At 38.8% G+C, this 16821-nt stretch overlaps 1 protein-coding gene across 1 annotated transcript in view; it reads right to left on the bottom strand.

Annotated features, from left to right (window-relative positions):
- The window catches only part of LOC134543264 (protein unc-79 homolog), a 250667-nt gene that overhangs the window by 176365 nt on the left and 57481 nt on the right, over positions 1 to 16821 (bottom strand). Inside the window, exons 17-18 of the mRNA XM_063388179.1 lie at positions 10868 to 10985; positions 9691 to 9851 (exon numbers count right to left, since the gene is read on the bottom strand). Coding sequence (XP_063244249.1) covers positions 9691 to 9851; positions 10868 to 10985 — 279 coding nt within the window. The remainder of the gene's footprint in view (positions 1 to 9690; positions 9852 to 10867; positions 10986 to 16821) is intronic.

Raw genomic sequence — 16821 nt, forward strand, 5'->3', positions numbered from 1 at the left:
AAGGTGGGAGAAAACTATCTAATAAAACTTTTAGGACGGAGCATTTCCCAGAGGCTTTTCAAAAGAGTAAACTATTGTTAACTTGTTGTACCAGTGTAATCGCGTACTATCAGTTCCATCAACGTAACTATAATAAAATTCTGGAGGATAAAAAAAAATATTATTTTTTTTTATTAAGTCGTTAAGTCCACCTAGGGGGCATAACGTAGGTGCGCCACTCTGCTCCTTCAGAGCGGAGGTGGAGCTGAATGGGGCGGTTAAACCGGTTAGGTGCCACGTGTCTCAACAGGGTAAGAAGTAATCGACCTTTTTATGGGACCTTGGTTACGAGTGTGGCACTAGCGTGTGTAGTAATAATCGTAATCATAATGTTCTCCGCCACTTCTTGGGCTCAGAAGCTCAGTAAAGCGTCGCTGATCGCGATGCTGAGCGAGGCGGGCGTGGAGCATAACCCCGATGAAGGCATTGAGGCATTAAGGGTCAAGGTGCGAGAGCTCATTCGCCGGGATGGCGATAAAGATCCGGGGACGGCAGGCAGCGTGGGAGAGTTCATTCCGATTGGTTTAAAGGTACAAAGTAGAGTCACGACTTTAATTGATAAAATACCTGATTTAAAAAGTTTGGAAATAGATCATGTTATTCGTTTCTTAATTGAGCTGAATAAAATGTTAAAATTAGGTATAGGCACTCGCGACATGTGGTATGGTGGAATGATCGCGAAGGTTCCGGAAAAATTCAGGGAAATTTTTGCGGAAGCCACGTTAGAAGTCTGGACCGCTGATAAATTATTTAAGGTATGTTTGAGTAAAGTTTGTTCCAGTTGGTCATTAACGAAAATACGGCTACGGTATTTGGAGCGAACACAGAAAGAGGGGGAAAATTTGCCAGATTATGTCACTGACATAATACGTCATGTCGAAATTCTCGGTATGCCTGATGAGGAAGAGAAATTGACAGCGATTATAATGAATAACTTTCGTGAGGAATACGTGAGGTATTTTATAGGCGCGACACGTCCGGCTACGTTAGCGAGTTTGCTACAGCTAGCGGAAGTAAAGGAGATGGAGAAATTGGATAGCGCTAAGTTATTTATGCCGTCTACGGTAGCAGCAGGCATGGAAAAAACCAGACAACCGTGTAGTATTTGTCGGCGAGTTAATCACACCGACTCGCAATGTTATTACCGTAGTAAAGATGATAGGCCCCGAAAACGGGACGTAGCTGTTGCGGGGAGACGCGACCACACTAAAATTGAGTGTTGGAATTGCGGGAAATTAGGTCACCTGAAGTTGGAGTGTAAGACAAAAGGGAAATATTCAGAGGAAAAGAAACAGACTTTACAGGCCGTAGAAAGGGAGGGGAGTCACGATAGTAGTCATGAGGAACAAAGAACGCAAACTACCGGAAACGAAAACAAATGTATAAAAAAAAAATGTTGGGAATGCGGGTCCAATAATCATTTACGTGCTGACTGCACGACGACGACGTCAGAGAATATAGGCGAAAATGGGACCGAGTGTTGGGAGTGCGGTAACAAAGGGCACCGACGAGGAAACTGTTTTTTGAAAAAGTTTGAGGTACAAAAGGGACCGGAACCATTACGTAAGCAGAAACCGCTTAGTTCTATTACCGTGCCTATTATGATTGGAAAAATCCCCGTGCATTGTCTGGTGGATACGGGATCTTCCAGTACATTGATAGGAAAAAAATGTTGTAATCAGTTACTCCGGGAAAATGAAATTGGGGTTATAAAGGTGAAGAAAATACCACAAGTGAAATTCACCACAGCTAACGGGGGGTTTTTGTTGTCAGAATGCGTCGTACGGGTACCTATTAGAATGGACGAGTTTACCTGGAAATACGAGTGCTATGTACTCGATGATATAAATTATCCTGTAATTTTAGGGATAGATTTTTTGTCTCATACACAGGCGATAGTTGATTTTCGTCGAGGTAAACTGCGTTTCGGATTTAGTAACAAAAAAGGGCAGGAGGTCGACCTAGAAATAAGTAAAGGAGAGAAACAATTGTACCGGGTTGCGGAGAATAAAGAAAGAAAGGACATGATTGAATATTTTCAAGAAAAATATGCCGATGTTTTGACTGACAAACTGGGACATTGTACGGTTTTACCGTATCGTTTTCATCTTAAGGACGCCGAGCCAGTTGTTTGTTTACCGTATAAGGTGGCTGCTGCCAAGGTCAAGCCGTTTCGTGCGATAATCGCAAAAATGTTGGATGAAGGAGTAATTGTAAAGTCAAACAGTAAATATGCTAGTCCGGTATTTTTGGTGCCGAAAGGCAAAGGGAAACCATCGGCGTATCGCTTAGTTACGGATTTGAGGAAGGTAAACTTGAAGTTATGCGCAGACCCCTTTCCGGCCCCGAGTGTGGATATGGCGTTATTACAGCTCGGAAAAGCGAAGTATTTTACTATATTAGATTTAAACCAAGCGTTCCTCCAAATCGAGTTACATCCGGACTCGAGAGAACCCTTATCCTTTGTTACGCCGTGGGGGCACTATAGCTGGTGCCGCGTGCCGTTCGGATGTAATAATGGTGTACAGGCGCTATCACGAGTACTAGAGCAGGTGTTAGGTAAATATCAGTATGAGTTTGTTTTTAATTATATTGATGATGTCTGTATATTCAGCAAAGATTGGGAAGAACATAAGGAGCACATTGAAAAGGTATTGAAAGCATTGAGCGCGGCGGGTTTAACGGTAAACCCAAATAAAGTAACGTGGGCTCAGGAACACACGAAATTTCTAGGATTTATCATATCAGAAGGTCAGTTAAGATTAGATCCCGATAAGGTAGCCGCGGTCGTAAATTTTCCCCGGCCAACAAATTTAAAAGCCGTTCGCAGATTTTTGGGGATGTGTGGGTACTATGCTAAGTTCATTCCGGACTACGCAAATAAGACTGACGCTTTAAATTTGCTGAAAAGAAAAGGAATTGATTTCGTCTGGGCAGACGAACAAGAAAAATCGTTTAAATTTTTGAAACGCGCTTTGACCACGCCGCCGGTACTGACGCTACCGGATTTTGAAAAAGAATTGGTTTTACAGACTGATGCCAGTGGTATTGCGGTAGGTGCAGTATTAAATCAGCGGGTCGAAGGGGCTTTAAAACCGGTAGCTTATGCTAGCCGATTACTAAATGCCAACGAAAGGAAATATTCGATGTATGAAAAAGAGTGCTTGGCATGCGTGTTTGGCATGGAAAAATTCAGTGAATACTTAGAACCGGTACAATTTCAAGTAGAAACGGATAATCAGGCACTTACTTGGTTATTAAAATCACAGAAGGCATTAGGACGACTTAGCCGGTGGGTGATGAGGTTAATGCGTTTTAATTTTACAATCAGCCATATCAAAGGTACCGATAATAAGGTCGCGGATTGTTTGTCGCGTATGTTTTCTGAGGAGCGCCCCGACGCGGAGGACGACGTCACGAGTAGTAGTGACGAGAAGGACTACGATAGAGGTACATTATGTATCTTAAATCAAGTACCGGCTATCTTTGTAGATCTAAAGACGAAGCAAACGAACGACCCAGAGTGTGAGAAAATAAAAAAGAAAATCGAGGAAGGGAGTAAAGAGTATGTAGTTAGAAGCGGATTGATAGGGAAAATTGATAAAAGGGGCCAGTTTGGAGTGTTTTTACCGCGGGAATTGCGGAGGCTCGCATTTCAGTATTATCACGACACGTTTTTCGGGGCTCACCAAGGGCGAGAACGAACCTTGCAGCGGATTAAGCGTGAATTTTTTTGGCCCGAGGTGAATAAAGAGGTACAAGCATGGGTGAAGGAATGCGATATTTGTCAGAAAACGAAACCAAGAAATAAAAAACCGCAAGGAAAACATCAGGCGTCAGTGGCGAGAAAACCCTGGGAAAGAGTATATATGGATGTTTTCGGTCCTTTACCGCGGAGTAAAACCGGATTTAAGTATATTCTATTGCTTATTGACAGCTGTACCAAGTTTGTATTACTATTTCCGATGCGTCAAACGCGATCACAGGATATAATAGGTATTTTGACGGAAAGAGTTTTTCTAATATTCGGGTCACCGTTAAACATGGTAACCGACAACGCCACGTATTTTGTGTCACAACAAATGAAATGTTTAGCGATAAACTGGGGGGTAAAGTTTATTCAGATAAGTGCGTACCGGCCCGAGTCCAATGTGGCGGAGAGGGCCAATCGTGATCTGAAATACGCCTTGAAGGCATACCAAACACACGCTCGTGAACATACTCGTTGGGATCGTGGTCTGTATGAAATAGGATTATGTTTTAATAATGTTAAAAGTGGGGCGACAGGAGTAACACCGGCTGAAATGTTTTTTGGCAGGCGCTTGTACCATCCGTTGATAAACACGTGGTGTTACAGTTATGTTACAAGTGAGGATGATAATCGAGTATTCAGTCAACAAGACTGGGAAATAGCCCTAGATAAGTTGAGGAAGCATAGGGAAAGACTTAGGGAAAGATATAACCAAGGTCGTATAGAAGTAACGGTAAAAACAGGAGATTTGGTTTTGGTGGAGACACATTATCTGAGTAACAAAGCGCAGAATTTTACGTCGAAATTAGCGCCGAAATATGTCGGACCTTATCGAGTCCTGAAGTTTTTAACTCCAGTGACTGTCCAATTAGGTGAGGTACAAGACAATACCATTGTTAATAAAGTTCATGTTTCTCATCTAAAACATTATGTAGCCCAGAATGATGGACAGTAGCAATATGTAAATAATTGTATACTTTTTGTAATTACGATTGTATCATGTAAGTCAGGAATATGTGTGAGTTAGTTGTATTAGTTTCATAGCTAATAGTTACAAAAATATTGTAATTAAAACCATTGATAACAAAAGTTTAAAAGCCTCTGGTAGGTAGGGAGTGCAACTTGTAAAAAAAAAAAAAGCCTCTGGTAGGTAGGGAGTGCGATTTGTGGGGCTTCAAAAAAAAAAAAAAAGGCAGTTTTTTTTATAAGTGGAGGGAGGATAAAACGGTTATTACGTTTTAAACGGCCGCGCCGCTGTGACGTCAGGTGGGCTCAAGTTACACGGTGGTTGGTAGTCGCGCATGCGCAAGGTGATGGCAGGGCCACTGGTGATGGCAGCGCCACTAGCGGTGGTGAGCGGCGAGGACTGTTAAGGTGGCAGAAGAGAGACCGTGTGGTCAAGCGGTAGACGTTACGCGACGTGCTGGAAGTCTCGGCGAGCACACAGTGAAGTGCTAAGAGACTTAGAGGGGACAGCAATCGAGGGTCCCTCGGGCAGCAGAAACGTAACCGTTCGACAAGGAAGCTTGCAAAGGGGTGACCGGCTCTTCAGTGACCCGGGCTATGAATATTGTAGTAGAACGAGATGCTGCCGATTGGGCTGCGCTGGCGCCGTCCATCCATGGTGGTGGTCAGATTGGGGTGACCAAGAGGATGACGTCTCCATCAGCTGCAACGGCCGCAACGTTCCGCAACGCTTCGCAGGAAAACTAAACGGACGCGTCGGACAATAAGGTGGGAGAAAACTATCTAATAAAACTTTTAGGACGGAGCATTTCCCAGAGGCTTTTCAAAAGAGTAAACTATTGTTAACTTGTTGTACCAGTGTAATCGCGTACTATCAGTTCCATCAACGTAACTATAATAAAATTCTGGAGGATAAAAAAAAAATATTATTTTTTTTTATTAAGTCGTTAAGTCCACCTAGGGGGCATAAGTTCCGAGTAGGGCCTATCAGAGACTTTTTTTTAACAGTAATACTCAATTATTTTTTTGGCCACAGAACAGCCTATTACAACATATTTAAACAATGACTGCATTGTTATGATCTTTGAATGGTTCTTGCAAAGGAAAAGATTTATTTAAGATTTTTTATTTTTTATTTTGACATACGTAATTGCTGGTTACACTGTATGTTATGAGAAACCTCAATAATGGATAATAAAAAAAGTTGAAAATCCAAACAAACAGAAGACAAGCCAAAATCAGCCAATGTCAAAAGTTAAAAAACATAGCCAGGATAGAAAATACCATAAAAGGAATTACGTAGTCACAAAAAATATTACAGCACAGACAGACACAGTGGGCTGACAACGACGAGACACTTGCAATAATAACAGTAAATAAAGATGAAGAATGACCTTGGACAACACAGCAACAAACCCCCAATGATGATGCTGAACAGCTAATGTGGACAACACAATGACAACAAAGAGATGCACAGGCGATCCCAGCAATGGACAGATATTCTGGACACCATAACGATAACAGCACAAACACAGTAGGCTTCCAGCAACAACTGTTTTGTCTTAGAAAGCCTACTGTGTGTGTGTTTTGTCAAAATTTTGGTCTCCAGAATATCTATTTTGTTACATTGCTGGATTCTCCTGTGTGTTGCTGTGCTGTCATCGTGTTGTTCACATTATCTGTTTACCATCATCATTAGGTTTGTCTGTTTGTCAATGTGTTGTCCAAGTTCGTTCTTTGTCTTTTTTACAGTTTTTATTGAAATTGTCTTGTCATTGTCATCCGACTGTGCTGTAATATGTTTATGACTAATTACACTTAATTTTCTATGCAGTCTGTGTTTTTTAACTTTTGACATTGACTGATTATGGTTTGTCTTCTGTGTGTTTGCATATTTATCTTCTTTTTTTTTTCATTAGTAATGTTTCTTAAGACATACAGTGTAACCAGCAAGAGTGTATGTCCATAAAACCATCTTAAATCACTGCACTATAGTAATTTTTCTTTGGTAATTCCTTTTTAAACTATAAGTGCCCATAGTCACTCATGAGGTAGAAACTGTAGATAAGAGAGATGTTGGGAAGATCAGAGTAATAGGAATGAAGTTTATGAGGAGTATGTTGGCAGTTACAAGGCAAGACAGGACCAGAAATGAAAACAAGCAAGAGCAGGAGTACAGGACTTGAATGAAATCGGAAGTAAGAATGAGATGGTATGCCATGTCCAGAGTATAGGAAAAGAGAGGCTGTCTAGGAAAATTATGGAGTTGGAAGTACACAGGAAGATGACCTTTAGGAAGACTAAAGAGAAGATGGGAAAAGCAGGGAGTTAAAGGAGTCAGGATAGAGGAGAAGAATGGAAAAGAGAGAAGAAAGTGGAATGGTGGAGGGAAAAAGGAAGATAGAAGCATTTTAAGTTTACCAGAAAAAAAATTAGCCACCCTTGGAGAAATCATTATAAAAATCATTTGATACCATGTAACTCTCCCTCTGGACTTATAACCACCTGATTCGGCTAGGAAGTAAGTTCACAAGGTTGTGTAGGTTCATCACATCCAGATTAAGCCACTCACTGAGGATTTGATCACGCAATTTCATCAAATTGCAGAGATGCTAATGTTGGCGTTTTACCAGATGTTCTAACATGTCCCACAGATTTTCAATGGGATTCAAGTCAAGTGATTTTGTAGGCCAGTTGAGATGTAATAGGGTGGGGGAGTGTTCATAAAACCAGTCACATATGCATCAGCCTGATGAACTTTGCTGTTGTCATCTTGAAAAATCTGGGTATACTCATCATGCAGATGTTGACAAAGGCAACACCTGATCATCCAGAATGTTAGTGGTCACTGCTGTGAGCGGGTCCAATCCATGATACGAAAAACACCCACCAAACATCTCAGACCCACATCTGGCTTGAACCTGACCTTGCACACATCCAGGATGAAATGCTTCATTTGGCTCTCGGTGCACTCGACAACGTGCGTCATTGGAACACAGGCAAAAATGTGATTCGTCAGACCACATTACATTCCGCCAGACAGATACTGTCCTTGTTCGATGATTTATAGCCCAGTGAATACATGCAGCTTTATGTGCCTGTGTGAGAAATGGCCTCTTGCGAGGTGACAGACTCCAAATGTTCATTGCATGCAGTTCCTGTCACAATGTTCTCTCGCTAACAGGTTGGGATAGACCTTCATTCAATGACTGCAGCAATTCCAGTCGGGTTTTCGAAGCAATTTCAATTCACAAGCCATGAAACATGTCTCCAGTCTCTCTCAATCAGGATCTTTTTCCAACCACAATTCTGACGTGTTTCGTGGCCATGTGTAGTATAACACTGCTTGTAGACACATTGAACAGCCCGCTGCGAAACACCAATAAATCCAGCAACTTGACACTCCGTATGATATATGTACACTGTCCGCTTGAAACATCAATGTCTCACTGATCGCTACTGCCTTATGCTCATGTAGAGGCAGTGTGCGTGCGGTTGAACACGGAACTCGTTTGCTGCGCCATCTGTACAGGCTTAACGATCCATCAGTGCGTGAGAACTAGGGTGACTAATTTTTGTCCGGTGAGCTTACTTTGCTGGCTTGGCTACAGTTTATGATGATGATGTTCGTTAATCTGATAAAATCGCTTATCCGGCATGGCCATGGTCCTGAATGACCGGATTAAAGATCTATTACTGTAGCACATGTGATATTTGTATCTGTTTCTATAGAGACTCCATATCCAACCCTATTAATGTTAAAACCTTTCATAAAAGATTGTGTAGTACTTAAAGAGAATGAGGTAATGGTCACTTGAATTATCACGTGCATGATTTACTCCAAGAAAAAAGTTGTATCATATTTTACACCTTTAGCATATGTATTAACATTAACATGATAAATTCAAACATAAAATTTTCATAGAGCTGAAAATATTTGAATAAAACATTTTGACAAGTTTTAGTGTAGAAACTTCAATAGGATTTATTATTTATATACAATTTTATAAACACGATTCAAATATTTGAAAGCAAAAACCTAATGCCCTGTTTAACTGTAGATGAAATGAAAGAATTTTGTTATTTTTAGTAGAAGAAGGATTAATGTGTAAAAAGTTACAGATAAATTAAATCTGAAAATAAAGAGCCATACTTAAAATAAATGACTAAACCATAACTTAATCTGAAAAAAATTTATTCTACAGAGAGTTATGGTTTAAAAAAAATCCTAAATGCATGTAGAAATACTATATATCACAAATTTTAAAATCAAAATCACTCCTTTCAAATATAAATATTAACAATGAGTACAATGCCTCATGAACATTATGATTAAAGTGAAACCTATCTGATACAAACCTGAAGGATCATAATTTTATTACAAAATTTGTACGAATCAACCCTCACCCCTTACAAAATTATTAATAATTTGCAACATTTTAATTTAACATCGGAATTAATAAAATGCATGCAAACCATAAACAAAATGAAACTTCTGTGTACAGTAAAGGTTTGATTTATCTTCACCGTCCGGACCAGGGCTGTGACTGATGATATGATATAACAGATATATATATATATATATATATATATATATATATATACATATAAATGTACACTAACGTGATTACACTGCGGTCTTGTACAAGTTGAAAATAAAGTCCTTTAAAAATATATTATCCCTACATATATGCACCTCCAGCTTTATAAATGAGGTTGCAAAAGTAATTGGTGGAAAATTTTAAAGATGTCAGTTTTTTGTTGATAATCACAAATTTTTTTTATACCATGACAGATAAAAGAAACTGACACTAAACGAGTAACGGATAATAAAAGTTTAAAAGTATTTCTTAAGTTTTTATTGATGAGGCATCACTGTAAAAGTAAAACAGAATAATCTATAATAAAACTAGCAAGTGGTAAGAGCGTCCTACCTTCAGCAAGTGGTATATGAACTGCAACTGCTCCGGGAGGTCTTGAAGGGCAAAGCAGAACTTGCCAACCGAGGTGTGCCAGAAGCCATCCTGTCCTTCGTTAGACGACTGGCTGACCTCGCCTTGAACCAGGGGCTGAGCTACTTGCACTGTCGCCATTCCTGTCGGCACGCGTCACCTTTAAACTTTCTCCAGCACATTCATCAAATCACTACAAATGAAGTAAAGACAGTTGACCAAACTACAAACACTGTAATATGTACTAATGGTATGATGCATAACCATTCATGTGTAGGAACAATATTTTATGGCATAGTGTGATAAAACCTAAATAACACCAAAAAGCATGTCAATACACCATATAACATAGAAATAATTTTACTGTACAAATTCAGCATGTATCACAGTCAAAATTACATAATTTTGGTGATGAAAGTACTATCAAACATTTTAGTATTGTAGGTACATTTGTTTAATATTAGATTATTTTTGAAACTAAATGGAATTTATAAAACTAAAAACCTTAAAACTGAAATCATAAATTAAAATCACAGGCTTTTGCAGCCATTATCTTGGTTGGTTTGGACAATCGGAGCTGGACTTCTGTGATTAGATGGGACTGCTGGCTAATCAGCGGCCTCTTCTCTTCTGGTTGGCTGGTTGCTTGTTCAATCAGCTCCATTGGACGAAACCAACCAGAAGAAAGGAAAGCTCTGACTGGCCCAGAGCTGCAGCCAATCAGAAAACACACCACTGTCAGGCGAGAGTATTTAGAGGCAAGGGAATTTCCAAGAACCTCATTACTCATTAGGTAACTATACCCTGATGATGGTTACTGAAAGGTCAGGCTATACGTCAGTAAAAATCTTCACCTTCGATGTAGCTTCAGCCTAGAAGCCAAGAAACTCAACACTGAATCTCCTGTTTTAGAAGTGAAACTGGTCCAAAAAAACATAACATCTCTTATTCATGTAGCAAATATTCCAGATTTATTTCATTTAGAAATAGTAGGCAATCTTCCGCTAACCTTTAAACATTGTAAAAAGGCCAATTAAAGACGGTCCAGCTTGCCTAGTAAACACCGACTAGTTTTGTGGTGTTAAAAAACTAACATTATTCTTATTTATAGAGCTATAAGCACTTTACTACAAAGTGTGAGCAACCGCAGATGGCTTACCAGCATCGGTGTCCGTCACCACGACCGAGTTGGCCACGGTAGACACGTAACTCTCGGAGGTTATGATGGGAGTGAGGTCGAGTTGCTCAGCGACAGCGTCAACAGTCACCGTCATGATCTGCGCACATAGTCCCCACTGTGCCGTGTAACGTAATGTGTCTATTCAGTCGCTTGTTACATGTTGTACTACAGAGCATCAGTCCTTCACCCCCACACTCAATGTACACATTCTACTATTCCACAACAGATCATAAGTTTACACCACCAATTACGAAGCATGTAATTTTTAAATATGATGATATAATGCCATGATATAAAAAAAAATATATCATCAATTATTATTTTACTCAGACAAAACATGCACTTAAACTTCCATAAACATTAGCCTAAAATTACGATAGAAACATTCATAACTAGAGACAAGAATTTATGGTTTTATTTCCAAACTAATTTCGTTTTTAAAACAGAAGATTTAGCTGTTTTTTGTTTCATTTTTTATGAAATATGATTACTAAAAAAGATATTATATTACTGAACAAATATGACAAATGTTCCATGATACTAATTATTCCAAAACAGTGTCATTTTTACTGATAAAAATGCAGTTACAATATAATCACTACATAGTATAAAACAAAGTCGCTTCCCGCTGTCTGTCTGTCCCTATGTATGCTTAGATTTTTAAAACTATGCAACGGATTTTGATGCGGTTTTTTTAATAGATAGAGTGATTCAAGAGGAAGGTTTACATGTATAATACATGAATAATATAGTATAGAAACACTGATAATTTTAGAGGTTTCTAATGTGATGTCATAAATAAACCCTTTTTGTTTGCGCTTACATTGCAAATGCTCGCTGAACCCTAAGAGATAGATCAAAATAATGTACTACAGTATTGTACACCTTAAAAAGGTCTACAAAAAAGTCCGCGATGGTATATGTCTATCTCTTAGGGATAACTCACAATAACCATTTGTTATCCTTTACTTTTTACAAGAAATAACTGGTACTGGAGAAGATGTATTGATTCCCCTAATTCCATCGGATTTACCGTTCCAATTTGAACGGCTACAATTTCCGGTAAAGATATCTTTTGCAATGACCATTAATAAATCGCAGGGTCAAACTTTTAACGTTGCAGGCTTAGATTTGAGCGTTGAGTGTTTTTTCACATGGCCAATTATATGTTGCTCTTTCAAGAGTAACCTCTAAAGAAACATGTTTGTATTGTCTAATGACAAATAAGCTGTGAACATTGACATCGTCCGGGCCTGCGGCCCCTTTTAGTCCGATATGCCACTGCCCAAACACCACCCACCCTCCATTCAAACCTCCCGCTTACCCGTGCATATGTGTGCGTGCGTGTGTTGTTCGCCCGGCAAGAGGGCGCTGTCGAGCCAGTGCGCCGCACCCCTAAAACATAATTAAATTTAATTGTGTAATTTGTTTTATTGTTTCCCGCGTGCAACGTGACGGCAGATCGGCCGGGAGGGTTTTTATGTACTTTTATTTAAATTTATGTAATTAAATACAAGGGCGTTTCCGGACATTCCCAAAGCAACCCGACGGAAGCAGAAGCCAGACAATATTTAAATATCTTTCTTAATAATTGTAATTTGTATGATCTTTTTCTTATCTTCAGTAATTGTCACGTAATTTTTCAAGCATCCATTTCATGTTACTTTAGTTTCCCGTGGCACGAATTCAGAAATATCTTAAACGGCAATTGTTTCGGCGGGAGGACGCCATGTTAGGCTAGCCGAGCCCTGAGCTCAGCCCAGTCTTCCGCCATCAACGACCGAGAGCAGACGCTTCAGCACTCTGGGGACCTCACCGCTAGTCATCACCGCTTTGTAATTCTGTTTAACTTTAATTCTTTTTCAAATCTTTTTTGTTTAGTCCTCGGAGCTCCTCTCAGTCGGGGGACTGTTTAACTAATTACATTGCGACCAGTATCGGTCTTTTTCAACTTAATACGTAAGTCTAGGTGTGACCACGTGGATGGTCACTACAGCTAAACTGATTTGTGCCGCGGGCGTTTGATGCAGTTTAATTGTGTACGTGTATGATCGGAGTTGGCCGAATAAATCAGGTGTGTAACATATTCTTTTATTCTTTTAAATATGTGTGACCACGTGGAGTGTGACAGCGTGTGGGACACCTAAGAGCCCACTGCGTAGGGAATAGCATGCCCAACGCTGAGAGCGGGCAGGTATTAGTACTAGGCTGGCTTCAGGGGGAAATTAAAATCACGCCTCACATGGGCGACGTCACGACCCTGGTAAAGAGTCTCGCATAGGTCCGTGCCCGTTGCACGGTGGCGCCCTTAAAACCCGAGTATTCATCGAACACCCCGTTATTAAAGATCAGAGACAACTGCCCCCGTAACAACGTTGTATATAAAGACATTCTGTAGTATATTTAGTATCAGCATTCCACCCGTGCGAAGCCGGGGCGGGTCGCTAGTGATTTATAATATGCATGTCTAGCTATTCAGAACAAATAAAATAAATCTTTTATATAATTTTGTGTTTGAAAAATGTACTAATGTTGAAATGTAGAAATGAGTAACTAATAAAAGTTGCAAGATTAAAAAAGAGTAAATTTTTTCAAAATTTTTTTTCTTCATAAAATGTGGTACAAACTTAATGCTAAATAAATTACTTTAAATGAATTTAATATCTAAAAGATAACATATTTGTGACTAGTTAAGATTAGATTAAAAATACTGAAAATTGTCATAATTTTAATTACAATTCGGTGCTTTGTGGTATATTAACTTGAATTTCAGTGCTACATGACGTACTGACATGCTTCAACATAATTATATAATCTTGTCCCTACTCATAACACACTGTTGAAAAGAAAAATAAACACAGACACGTAATTACAAATAAATAAAAGTTTTTTTTTATTTTTTCGATTTGATCATTGAGTACTGAGCATGCTTGGGATCATAGATATGGAATTATTCTGAACATCAATTTAAGAAACCCCAAACCAGCATTAAGGATTTTATTTTTTCAGTACCTTATTAGTTATTGTCAACTGATTGTAAGCTTCTGCTACAATCATTCATTCAAAAAATCTAAATAGCTGTAAATTTTCTTACAGCCCATCATAGAGTTTTACTAGTTAAACAGTAAATACACAAAAAAAGAAAAGAAAAAATGTAGCACAAGCAGCTTTAAATACGGTTCATCAAGTTACTAAGTATTTAACTACAATAAACTTTGTTATCTAATGTCTTGTAGAAGGTGAGGTTAATACAGATCATAACATACAACTACGCAGAACAGGGATATTTAGGAAGGAATAGTAAGACACCGTCCCAGATTTTGCCCAGAGTGATTTTGAGAAACCATAGAAAACCACAATCAGGATAGCCGGATCATGATTCGAACCTAGGTCTTCCTGAACTGCCTTGTCCAAAATACACTCTCGACGATCATCAGCCTATCATCCAATTTCAGGGTTCCCACTCTCTTCCTTCTGCCCATTTCCCTGACTTTTCCCTGTTTTTCCTGTCAAATTTAACATATTTGTCCCCTATATCATCAGTCTATCTGGCAAGATAAAATATGTATTTATGCACAGTTATCATTTTTTATGTAACCAACACTACTAGTCTGAAAAATACAACAAATACCGTATTTACCTGAGTGTAATACTATGATTTTTAACAAACCTTGAAAACTAAAAGTGGGGGGTCGCATTATAATTGCAAATTTGTATTTTGCCATTGGGTACAGTTTAGTTGAAAAACTACAGGCTCTGCCTATAAACTGCATCACTTATGCCACTTTAGTCTGGGGCTTCCTGAGCCTCTACACAGGCCTGACAAACAAGAAGAGATGCAGGCTGAAGGAAAGGAAAAAAATGGAGTTTTTCATTGGATTCTTTCTGCTTCTCTTCACTATGGCTGCTGACGAAGGCCATCTCCCCCTCCTCTTCAATTTCCCAGGCGACCACAGTATATCACCACACCCTTTGCTTTCTGAACAGCAGCCGCTTTTCAACTAGTCATAAAACATAACTTTTTTCTAACTGCAGCTTGGTGTAAATCACTCTACTGACAAAGTGGCACCAGAAAGGGTTTAGTAAATACAGAATAAATTTAATGATTTTAATAATATTCAAGTGCTATGTACTTGAATTGTGATTCCCAATCCATAATGTCTTTTTTTCATACACTTATACTAAAAAAAATATGGGGTCACATTAAATTCAGGGTGACATTATTTTTGGGTAAATACATACATGTAATTTGTTTCATCAAAATTTGATCTTTGGTTGTGTTACAAATCAATACACAATTGTTTATATCACTTATGTTTAATTACTACAAGTGTTACAGATTATTAATAGCTCACAAATTTTATGATTAAAATATGTATCATGTTTACGACATTAAGATACTACATGGTACTCTATGTAAAAATACTGATAGCTACTGTTTTTCAACCAAGGTTTCGTCGATTTCCTCATGTTATCCAAGTTTTTAAGTCACATTTAAATCCTGAGAATTTTTCCTGTTTTTCCTGTCCTCAGGAAACCTGACTGCCATCTAACTGTGGCATCTATGTAACTATAGAATGATATAATAAACACCTCAAAAGCTAACAAAAATGTAACAAATTGCCACAAAAATTGCTAAATCTTATAGTCAGAGCCTTTCTAGCATTCCACAACCAATGTATAAAGAGTAGTCCCAAGGATATCAGGTCATACGACCAAGGCCACCAACCTTGTAGTACACTTCTAATTCTGTACTCCAGAGCTAAAAAATAACACGTCAAAAAATGTGAATTTTTGAGGATAGCAAGTTTTTGATTTCTTTCCACTTTATTTACAGTTTTCTTTGCTAGTAATGGGAACTATTTTATGAAACTTTAACACATTATTTTTCATAATCGTTATTAGATGAAAATACAATTTTCAAAAAAATAGATTGTTTTTTAAATGTGCTAACTCTAATTCATAAAATATGTGCACAGCATCCTTTTACTCCGGTAAACACAATTATGGCTTCGGGCAGTGGGGTTCGCCCTGCTCTACTGCAATTTGATGCAAACTACTAGCAGTTGGACATGTGACTAGCTCTGTTTGGACGAGGCTCTGCTTAGCGTGGAACTGGCAGCAAGGCCACCAGCTTCCATCTGCAACTTGCCAATGCAAGGTTGGAGACAGGATCCGCATGCTTGGGCCTCACTGGGGAGAGGAAGAAAGAAAAAAAAACACGAAAGGTGCAGTTTTGGTCTGCACCATTAATTTTTTTTTTAAATATAGTGGAACAAAATCAAGTGTTTTATATTTTATCACTGTTTTCTGTATTGCCTTCCAACTAAGCCTGCACATGATCCATAGACATTTGGACAGTTGCTGGCCACTGTATGCCCGATGGGCCCGCTACGTAATCACTTTGCGCCGTTTCTCATTTCCTTTCTAACGCTCCGCAGCTCTTGCATTCACTCGGCATTGGACTTTTTAGGCGTTTAGGATCCCTTTCAACACTAACTTTCTCTGACTTGCGTTTTCTATAATTTCAAGCATTTTTATGAGTTATATTATACACCAATCAAACACTGAATTAATGATTTTCACTTACATTCTGGCAAATATTTTTACTGTCTCACTTTTGGGTTTTAGTAGTTCTCTGCAAGCTCTTCACAATGATGCCTGCTACACCAGTTTATAACAATACATAAAGCTAATTCATAACAATCAAGCCCATGTGCCTACACTGATATGATGTAGTCACAGACAAAACAAATACTGCGCGACAAACACGTACAGGCATGATCTATGCGTTCTGGGCTCAACCATTGTTGACGCATTATAGTCTCATAGTTATTAGTGATTCAAATCTGACTGTAATTTATCACACAAGAAAGTTCGACCTACTATCACTGTAATGAGTGAATAGATGTTTTCACGTCAAAACCGTGCAG

This window comes from Bacillus rossius, chromosome 1 (assembly GCF_032445375.1).
Source record: "Bacillus rossius redtenbacheri isolate Brsri chromosome 1, Brsri_v3, whole genome shotgun sequence".
Classification (NCBI taxonomy): domain Eukaryota; kingdom Metazoa; phylum Arthropoda; class Insecta; order Phasmatodea; family Bacillidae; genus Bacillus; species Bacillus rossius.